At 38.4% G+C, this 10,776-nt stretch overlaps 1 protein-coding gene across 4 annotated transcripts in view; it reads left to right on the top strand.

Annotated features, from left to right (window-relative positions):
• The first annotated feature begins 2,935 nt into the window (after positions 1-2,935).
• Positions 2,936-10,776, top strand: part of SH3GLB1 (SH3 domain containing GRB2 like, endophilin B1) — a 12,159-nt gene continuing 4,318 nt past the window's right edge. The window contains exons 1-6 of one of the 4 annotated variants that reach the window (XM_019618661.1): positions 2,936-3,093; positions 3,962-4,090; positions 5,689-5,822; positions 6,221-6,313; positions 7,713-7,751; positions 10,435-10,458. In XM_019618661.1, the coding sequence (XP_019474206.1) occupies positions 3,057-3,093; positions 3,962-4,090; positions 5,689-5,822; positions 6,221-6,313; positions 7,713-7,751; positions 10,435-10,458 (456 nt within the window). In that variant the 5' untranslated portion in view covers positions 2,936-3,056. Of the gene's footprint in view, positions 3,094-3,961; positions 4,091-5,688; positions 5,823-6,220; positions 6,314-7,712; positions 7,800-10,434; positions 10,459-10,776 lie in introns of all 4 variants that reach the window. The other 3 variants (XM_019618659.1, XM_019618660.1, XM_010715958.3) reach the window with 3 other exon arrangements.

The raw sequence follows: 10,776 nt of genomic DNA, 5'->3' as shown, positions 1-10,776 counted from the left end.
CGCCGCGCCTCGGGCTGCTCCGTGACCCCGCGCCCCGCTGCGCTCGGCCGTCTGCCTGTCTGTCTGTCTGGATACGGGCATTTTTCCGCGGCCCGTTGCACAACAGCTGGGCTCGGCGGGCGGGGCAGCGCAAGGTCAGCGTAGGCCGAGAGGGGAGGGGGCGGTCGGGCTGGGCAGCGGCAGCTGGGGGAGATGGGGCTGGAGCAGAACAAAGGTGTGACTGCTGTGGAGTATGGAGTAAGCCGGTGTCTTCACTGGCTGCTCTGAATGCATCCTGCTGGCCCATCGGTGAAACTTGAGCTCTGAAGTGACACGTGCGAGCATCTGTCTGCTTTAGTGTTGTTTCCTTTGAGCTTCGCTGTCGCTTTTAGGCTCGTTCCATAGCCCGTTGTTTCTCGGTTTGTCTTCTCCTTTCTTTATGCTGAGGGCGCTATAATTGGCTTCTGTTCCTTCGCTGTTGTCTTGAGGTGTAATCCTCTTTCTTTACATAATCAAACCTGGACAGATTTCCTGCAGGGAGGTGGATATCCAAACTGAGCACAGTAATTCACGGTAATTTCTCCTGCTCTTTCGTTGGGTCTGGTCTGGAACGTGATTAAAGTGGTTGTGTTCAGATCAGGCAGACTGTTAGCCTGTATCTCAATATTCAAGCAGAGCCAGCAATCAGTGGTACAGCAGAGCACTGAAGATGCAAACTCATCAGAAAACATTGTTGCTCAAACTTAAATTACCTTAAAGCAGTAATTGTGGCTTTTCTACATGTTGGAGGTCTTTCCACACACACACATATTTTTTTTTTTTTCCTGACTTCTTTTGGGGCTGCATATTTCCCAGACCATCTCTTCCTCTCCAGCTCTAGCTTTTCTTGCAGGACAAGGGGAAAAGAAAGAGATGCATTTCACCCTTCATTGTAAGATCCCATGGTAGCATCTTGTGACTTTTTCTTTTATCTTGACTTTTTACATGTAAATACTTCTACTGCATTAAATATAACGTAGCCTTTCCGTCGTAGTTTAAAGGTGGCATAAGGTGTGGTTTACTCCAGTATGCTCTACATTGCTAGTTTACATCTGATAGGCTTCCATTGATAGGATTCTTCATCTGAACTGAAACTAAGGGGAATATGGAAGTAATGGCAATAGGCTCTACCAACTGCCACCTCCTCCTAAAATAAGATGTTTAAGGAGGAGAGTTGTTGTGCATGTATATATGCTGTTGCATACAGAACAGTACTATTTTCTCCATTGTGATCTGGGCACATTTAAGCAACCTGTGGAAACAGGTGGGAAATCAGAGGGGCAGCACTGATGCATTTTATTGGTGCTGGAAACCATATTTCTGTCAAACTGTTATTTGCCATATTGCTCTATATTTTTAATCTTTTTCTTCTAAGTGGGTACATGAAGTCTAACATGGACTAAGTACTCTCAACACTATGAAGAAGAGTTCTGGAAATATTAATTGGAAAGATCATTTCATAAACAAATACAATTCTATGTAATTAGGAAAGAATCAAACCCATTTTTTTGTATGTTAATGAATCTTAAGAAGCTTTTGTGAGCTACTTGCAGTACGTAATATTGTTTTAAAGAGCCTTTTAAACAATAGCAGTAGCAAATCCATCAATAAATTCTGTGCCTCCCTATACTGCAATTGAACTTTCTTGCAAAGGTGCCTTTCTTTCTTAGTAGAGCCTCAAATACTGCAGTATTTATCTAGCCTTCAGATGTGTGTGCTATCAAAGTTGTTTTTAGTCTATGTGGAAATTAAACTTGGACAACTCAGTTTTATTTGCATTGTATTCTTTCTATTGTAAGTTTTTCAACGAGGAGCTTGTTAAGAATGAATTTTGATGGTTAGAATGCTTTGTTGCTCTTACATTCTTGATCGGTAAGCTCATTAAGGATGTAGTTCTTAACCAAGTTCTTTTGAATATGCCTGACTTTGAACAGGCTGTGAAGGGATGAGGTCATCGTGACAAACCAGTGCTCTGAAGAGAGGCAGGCCAAACCCTTAGTTCCAGTTTTGTTCCATTTCCTGACAGAAAACACTCATCTTCTGTCTTTCCTGGAGACCTGGGAATGAGGTTGAAACTGGTTATGGATTAATAAGCGTTGGCATGAATTTAATATCAAGTGAAATTAATAGTCTTCTCTATTTATTTAGCCAGTTAGAGTTGCATTGTGTTTCACTGTCAAAGAAAACTGCTTGGAAAAGAACTTAAGAGGTCAGCTTACTGTTCCTGTAATGCTTAACAGGATCAGCTGTGTCTAAACAGATCCTGAAGCGTGGGTCTGTCCTATTCTAAAATGCAGTCCCTCCTTCCCCCAAACATATATTCCACATCTTCCCAGGATGGCCTATTTTAGCTTTTAATCCTTGCTTTAGGAGCTGTCTCTGACATCTAGTTCTAATTTAAATCATCACGCTGAAGTTGGAGCCCACTATTTTTTGTCCTGTTTGCTACAGACAGGATAACATTCTTTAAATACATTAAAGGAAGCTGCTGTGAGAATCTGTCATATCTCCAGTTTTCCCTAGGGGTGAAAGGACAGCCTTAATTACAAAACCTGCAAGGCTGAAGTAATCTTTCAGTTGTTTTGTTATCTCTGGACTCTTTCCTTCTGACTTGTGTTTCAAGGAGCACTACTCAAAATTGGACAAAATGCTTCAAGTGAGAGCTCCAGGTAGCAAGAAGAGCAGGTAGAGCAGAGGATTTCTTCAAAATGTTGTAAATCATCTTGGTCTTGATGTGATTAATACCCTTCTCCCCTTTTTTTGCTGGTAGTGAGGGTGGGTTATTGAACTTACAGATTTAACCTTAGATTTTCTTAATAATGTCTGGATAACTTTATGTGAAAGTAATATGAGCGAGTAGTTGCCATCCTAGACTTACACTTGGAAACTATTTTTATGAACTGAGTATTTCCAACCTGTCTGACTAACCACAGTTCACAGAAGAAAAGCTTGGTCAAGCAGAGAAGACTGAACTGGATGCTCACCTGGAAAACCTTCTCAGCAAAGCAGAGTGCACTAAGCAGTGGACGGAGAAAATAATGAAGCAAACAGAAGTGTTATTGCAGCCAAATCCAAGTAAGGAGTCGTTCAGTTTTTTTGTTTGCAACATTTGAATTAATAAGCTTGCCAGTGTAGCTGTTTACTGGCATAGGTGTTGCATAAACTATAACTACATTCAGCAGTTTTCAATTTTGGAGGATTTTGAACATTTTGAAGAGCCATTGGGTATCAGAGGCACTGTTTGCTTGCTTTCAGTTCTTCTGTGAGCCTTCAAGTGCAGAAATATGTAAATGAACATAATTAAACTGCAGCATTGGTTCTATACTCTTGATTGCTTTTAGAGTTGTTTCCTATTTAATTGAATTTCTAGCTCTAATTCCAGAAATCCTTGGTGGCTGTAAGAACTCTAAAATTTTTCTTGTAGATTCAGTGGCTTGAGGAACTTCATTAATCCATTTCATTATGCTAAATTTCCTGTGCAGTGCAAGTCATTCTGAAGCTGGCAAGATGAGCTGAAATGTTTGTCTTTTACAGTTTCTTTACTAAATAATTGCTTTTCCTAGACACTGAATGTTTTCCTAGTGTTTTCCTAGACACTTAATGCTCCCAGATTTGTAGCTTTCTATAAATGGTAACTTTCATTTGTTTTTCAGAAGTGCACTATGAGGCTCTTAGGAAGAAGACTTAGAGCTAAACTTTTGAAAACCCCATTGTATAAGGAAGATTAAAAGTTTAATTTTTCACTTTGGAAGATAACTGTAAGAAATATTTGAAATAAGCATGACATACAAAATACAAATAGCTTTTGAGAACTAAATCTTCATCTTAACGTTGTCCACTTAACATTGAGCTTGTATGTCTGGAATTTAAAATTCTTTTATTCCTTTTTTATTTGTAAGTTGTGTTTTGAGTGACAGTTATTTGAAATGCTTGTGTTTTTCAGATGCTAGGATAGAAGAATTTTTCTATGAGAAACTGGACCGGAAAGCACCAAGTCGTATGAATAATCCAGAGTTGTTGGGCCAGTATATGATTGATGCTGGTAATGAATTTGGCCCAGGAACAGCATATGGTAAGTGAAAGCAATGAATGCAGGGGGAGAAAAAATGCACATATGCTTTTACACTGGGGTGAAGAAATATGCGATTTGTCTCTTTTTAGGCAAAATACTTCAAAGACTTTTCTATCAGTTTGAGATGACTTGCTCTGTAACTTTGTGTGTTAGGAGATCAGTGATGAGGTTTCTCTTCTAATAAAAAAAAATAGAACTTAATGTCAGGATACTACCCGTCTTTGTGGATGGATGACTTTCTGGAATCATAATTCTGAAATCTAATTTCCTAGTTAGACATAAAGACAGCACATCTGACGACACTTAATGTTATCTAGTATTAAATTCTTTACTAAGAACCTCCTCTAACTTCACAGTATTCCCGCTTTTCATTTTGTGTGTGTATACAGATAGCAAAACGTTTGTATAGGTGACTGTTGAGCATGATCTAAGCTTTGTTCTCCAGCAGACTTCTGTAACTATGACAAGAGAACTAGGTGATGGGGTGTAATGTTCTTATGCTGTCTTAAGTTAAAAGATCTAATTTTAGTGTTCTCTACAACCCTGGAAATTGCTGAAAATAGATTTAGCTATTAATTTAATCTTATTAACTGAAATACATCTGTGTGTTTATGTCCACAATGAAAGTCGAGTAGCTAGCTGTCCTTAGTTACTTTCTTTAAAATTGCAGTTGGAGGGGAAATCTGTTCTAAGAAGAATGATCCTTATCTGGAAAAAATGGGGTTCCTTTGGAAAGGAGGGAAAGAGTATTTAAAGAAATGTTTTATAGAAGATATAAGGGTACAAAATCAATAATAGCAGGCTTTATACTTTTTACTTCCAATTTGTTTTATGCTTTTATCTGTGACCCCTTTCTGATCATGAGCTTCAAGATTTTTTAACACTGCTTACAGGCACATGGTCCTTTGTGTTGCAGTTGCTGTAACATCTGTAATTCAGGGGAGTTGCAGGAACTTTTAGCATAAAGATACACTAACATTTTGTGGTGTCATGAAATTGATTTTTTTTTTTGTCTGTAGACTTGATGAGTGCCTTTTCTAATTCAGCCTTGTGTGCTTGTTGAAACATACCAATGAGCACTGTGCATTCTTGATGCACTAACCTGGGCTTCAATGCCTAACTTGTAACCAAATTTCCAAGTATTGTTCAATCAGTTGACAAAACCTACGTGCACGTTTAGAAACTGGTGTTGATCTTAGGGTGGAGGGAGTATTTTCCAGTAGCTAAGTGGACTTTTCCTTGCTCCTGAGTACTCGTGACTAATTACTTAAAAATGTAATATAAAGGGAGGAGGCTGCTTAAATCTGTGTAAGTAGGTACAATATCCAGGCCTAAAATATGTGTGAACAACCGAGTTGCTATAGTTAATGCAACTTCTACAGTGCTGTATCTATACTCATTGAAATCCGGCCTGCATCTGTGATTTTTGATATAAAACAAGAATTAGTTTTATTAGGTATTAACATATTTTGAAAGCCCCTGCTACGGCATTGGATTATCTTTCAAACTGTTGGCCTTGACTCATGTGCCTGTAGTAACTTGTCTTGATGGCTACCTGTCTAAATTGCTATGAAATCATCATATTTTCTCATTTTCAGGAAATGCACTCATTAAATGTGGAGAAACACAAAAGCAAATTGGAACAGCAGACAGAGAACTAATTCAAACTTCAGCTATAAACTTTCTCACTCCCCTAAGAAACTTTATTGAAGGAGACTATAAAACTATTACTGTAAGTTGAAGTGTGCATTCTTCAGCATTTCAAAATAATTGGAAAAGCAAATCTCTGGAATTGTAGAAAACTGAGCAGTATTGCTTTTGGAAGCTGATTTGGAAAAGGTCAGATGAATTCGTAACCTTAATGTATTCTTTTTCCTTTTGACCATTCAAAATAATTCTGTAATCTTACCTTTTCTTAAACTACTGAACTTACTTTTAATATTTAATATAATTTATGTATCTGAAGTATAAAATGTGTAAGGGTAATTAGGAACTAATTCTGCTTCTTTGTTCAACTGAAGAACCTGTTTCATATATGATCAAGAGGAGAGAGGAGGCAGGCAAACAAGTAGACAGGATTTTGCTTTTGAATGGTATGTTTTCTTATGAACTTACCTACATGGCTTTCAGAAAGAACGTAAACTATTACAAAATAAAAGACTGGATTTGGATGCTGCAAAAACCAGATTGAAGAAGGCAAAAGTTGCTGAAGCTCGAGCCGCAGTAAGTAGTGTTTTAAAATTGTCTGTAACTTTCAGACTTGTTATACGTATGTATTTATAGGTCTGATTGTTTCCTCTCTGCTATCCTGGGAGATTTCATGTATAGTGTAGTAAGGGTTATGCACACAGATAGTGAAGAAATAGAGACAGTTTCAGTATGTAGGGAGAATGTGTGTACTATGCAAGATGAAGAGGCAGGAGCAGGATTCTGACTTGTTTCTGAATGGATCACTGCCTTAAAAGATATCAGAATCATTATCTATGAGGCTGAGCTTGATAGATGAAGCACCTCATATCCTTGGGGTGGTGATCCACAAAAAAAGCAACAAAAAAGTAAAACAAAAACAACCAAGCAAACAAAAAAAAACCCTTTATCTCCCTGACAGTTTTGCTTGTCTGTCAGTCTTCCACCTCACGTCTGCTGTTCCTGTGAATTTAAACTGTTGATATATTTTTTTCAGGTCAGTGCATGCATTTCTTCCTGTATCATGTTATTCTAATGCGAAAAAAGTTATTTTTCTGCTTGTCACGCTTTCTTAATTTGTAACATTACTAGCAAAGTGTGGAGCAGGTTGTTAGTCTATTGTTATGGCAGTAAGTATACACTATACTTTTAAAATATATGTACCATTGGGAAACTTTTCTTGGGGGAATTGAGCTTAATATTAAAAAGCTCTAAAATGTTCTATACTCAAATTTGTTAGTTCATCTGTGGTATAATCATCCAGAGCTATGTGCTTGGATGAAGCTATTGACAGTTGCTGCTGCTGCTACTACTTGATTGGTCTTAAATATCAATAGCATGTAATTCAGTTCTACTTGCAAGTTACTTTGTGGTGGTAGAACATGAAACTCCAGGCTTCTTTCATCACTATCTTGCCTACACTTGAACTTTAGTTATGTTTTAATAGCAGTAAGCAGATCTAAAAAGAATTGAATTTCAGGATTCCTAGAGAAGTTTAAAAGAAAAAAAAAAAGGACATCTCAATTTTCATTCTGCAGTACAGAAATGGAGACTAATATGGATGTAGTTGTTATGCAAATAGCTCACCTTCTGCTAACTCACTCTATTTATGAAGGAAGATGTCTGGCAAACAGTGCTGAACTGATAATTTAGGAAAATGTATTGAATCAAATTTGTTTCACCACCTTATTTGACAGGATGGAGCAAGGTGATTAAATTAGGACCTACAATTAAACACTTTTTTTCTTGCTGTAAAAGTATTATTTTCAACTGAACTAGCTTAGATCAGCATTTCAAAGAGCTGAATAAAACTGTTTAGATTTCTACGATCAGTTCACATTGTTTAGCTTAAACTTGTAGAATTTGTGCCAATAGTCTGTTCACCTGCTGTATTCAGTGTTGTAACTTGCTTTTATCTTTTATCTATGCACTTAAGCAACTAAACACCTCTCAGCCTGAAGAGAATAACATTATGGTAAATGTCTCTTACGTGCTCAACTTGCTGCATGTAAAATGGCTGAAGGTTTGTTGGCCTCCTGTGTTCATTCATTTTCTGTCAATTGGTTCCTCTTGCTATCCTTTCAATTTGGCCTTGCTTCAGGTTTGATGTTAAGAAATAATTCTTCTCTGAAGGAATGTTGGAGCAGGCTGCCCGGGGAAGTTGTCATCCCTGGAGCTGTTTAAAAAAAAAAAAAAGTAGCAGATGTGACACTGAGGGATGTGGGTTAGTAGGCGTGGTCATGATGGGTTGATGGGTGAACTAGATAATCTTAGAGGTCTTTTTCAACCTTAATTATTCTGTTTTCCATTCCAAAATGGATATGTATCTGACATTGCATATGAAAAGTACTCAATATACTCACAGCAGCACAGCATAGGGTGGTGTTTTCATCATAATACTTCTAATTATCTGGAAGTATACAGTATTAAATTCATGCTCACGTGAGTTCATTGTAAATTTAGCCTGCAAAGGAATTCAATTTTTATTCCTTGTCAAAGTTTCTCCATTAAAGGGAAAGGAATTATTGTTTTCCTATTGTTTTCATATGGATGGGAGTAAGTAATGTGAAACAGCTAGAAATATGTGGAAACTATTTCTTTTCTTCAAGATGTGTTTTACAAATAGCTGAAATGGATTAAAATCGCAAATGAAGGGCTTAACTCAGAATATGGTTTATCCCAAACTTGTTGTAGGGACTCATCAGTGCAGCTGTTCTAGCATCATTGTTGTGCTAAATGGAATAGGGGGTTAATTATGTTTGACATAATTGGGCATATGCACTGCTGGGTGAAACACAGGCTGGAGTTGTGGTCAGTGGAATTAAATCCAGTTGGCAGCCTATCATGAGCGGTGTCCACCAGGGCTCACTACTGGGGCCACTCCTGTTCAATATCTTTATCAATGATTTTGATGAGGGGATTGATTACACCCTCAGTAAGTTTGCAGACGACACCAAGTTGGGAGGGAGTGTCGATCTGTCAGAGGGTAGAAAGGTACAACAGTGAGACCTGCATAGATTGGATCAATGGGCCAAAGTAAACTGTATGAGTTTCAGTAGGGCCACATGTCAGATCCTGTGTTTTGGTCATAACAACCCCAGGAAACCCTGCTGGCTTGAGGAGGAGTGGCTGGAAAGCTGCCTGGTGGAAAGGGACCTTGGCGTACTGATGGACAGACAGCTGAATATGAGCCAGCAGTGTGCCCAGGTGGCCAAGAAGGCTAATGGTGTCCTGGCTTGGATCAGGAACCGTGTGAGCAGGACTAGGGAAGTCATCCTGCCCCTGTACTCTGCACTAGTGAGGCCTCACCTCAAGCACTGTATTCAGTTTTGGGCACCTAAATACTGAAAGGACACTGAGGTCCAAAGAAGGGCAACAGGGCTTGTGAAGGGCTTGGAGAATATGTCCTATGAGGAGTGACTGAAGGAGCTGGAACTGGTTAGTCTGGGGAAGAGGGGGCTGAGGGGAAACCTTATTGCTCTCTTCAAATATCTGAAAGGTGCTTACAGCGAGAGCGGGGTTGGTCTTTTCTCACTGTGACAGGTGACAGGATGAGGGGAAGTGGCCCCAAGTTGCACCAGGAGAGGTATAGCTTGTATGTCAGGAAAAACTTCTTTACGGCAAGGGTTCTTAAGCACTGGAATAGGCTCCCCAGGGAGGTGGTTGAGTCACCATCCCTGAATGTGTTAAAAAACCGTTTGGATGTGATGCTCAGGGAGGTGATTTAGCAGAGGGTTAGTAGAGTTAGGTAGTACTGTGAGGTTGCAGTTGGACTTGATGATCTTTAAGATCTTTTCCAACCTGAGCAATTCTGTGATTCTATGATGTAAACCATGCTGTTTGGGTTGTCATGATTTGATCTGGATCTGTACAGCATAGTGGGTCTCATTGCAGTAAGTATGTATGTTTCTCAGTTGTGGTCAGATAAAAAGGTGAATAAGGTTGTTTCAGCTAGCCTCTATGACCTTTACGCACGCTTCTTCCTACCAAAGTCCTGATTGTGTCATCTTCTTTCAACTGTGGAAATATGAAGGTTAAAGGAGAATTGCATTGCAAGAGAAAATTGGGACAGCAAGCTGAAGTAATTAAGTTCTAGAGTAAATTCCCTCTGGTTCTATGACTTTGCTGTGCTATGTGCTCCTACTTTTAATTCTCAATTTGAGAGTAATTTAATTTCAGTGAAAATTCTTGTGAAATAAAAAAACAATGGACATAGCAAGAGAAATCATTAACTTGTCTGTTTCAGTCTTTAATGTGTTGTTTAAAGTGAGAATAGCTTTCTATAGCTTCCAGTGTTCTAACATATGAACGTAACCTAACATCACCCATAAAGTAACTTAGTTTGACTTGTATCACTTCCTAATCTTAAATTTTAGCTTGTAGTAATATCTTACAAGAATCTATTTTAAGCAAGACAGTTCTACATGTCATTCTTTCCCATGTATGATCTTAGGGATTTATTTCATTGATGTAGTTTTGTCCTTACTTCACTGTATATGGAGGCTTTAAGCAAGTGATTAATTCATAGAATTTCTCAAATCTCTGTGAAGTTCTGAAACAAGGAAGTAGTTAAAAGGCGAAGTTAAGTTGCATATTCTAATAAAGTAACACCAGTCTAAGTTTGCATGTTTTTTCTCTGCTCTTTTAATGCTGACTAGATATGGGCTGAGGAAGTGACAAAAGTAAGTAAACAACTTAGAAACTGCAGAATTCTGAAATAATAACTTGTGTTGATGTAATGTAATAAAGGATGTTGCGTATTGCTGACTTGAGTACTGGTAGTGTCTCATGTTGCTTCAGAATACTCGGGATCCCTTTAGGGCCTTTCAAATTCCAGTGCTGATACAAAGCCCACAGCTCGCTGTATAGTCAGCAATTTTGGCTGAGTATCACTTAGTATCATATGACTGTCATGTGACAAGATGCAATAGAAAAAACGAAAACTAGAGGGCTTGTCTTTTAACTTGCTGGTATGGTGTCCTGCTTTTTTTTTTTTTCTT

The sequence above is a fragment of the Meleagris gallopavo genome, chromosome 10, assembly GCF_000146605.3.
Source record: "Meleagris gallopavo isolate NT-WF06-2002-E0010 breed Aviagen turkey brand Nicholas breeding stock chromosome 10, Turkey_5.1, whole genome shotgun sequence".
Classification (NCBI taxonomy): Eukaryota; Metazoa; Chordata; class Aves; order Galliformes; family Phasianidae; genus Meleagris; species Meleagris gallopavo.
This window is presented reverse-complemented; position numbering and strand designations above follow the sequence as displayed.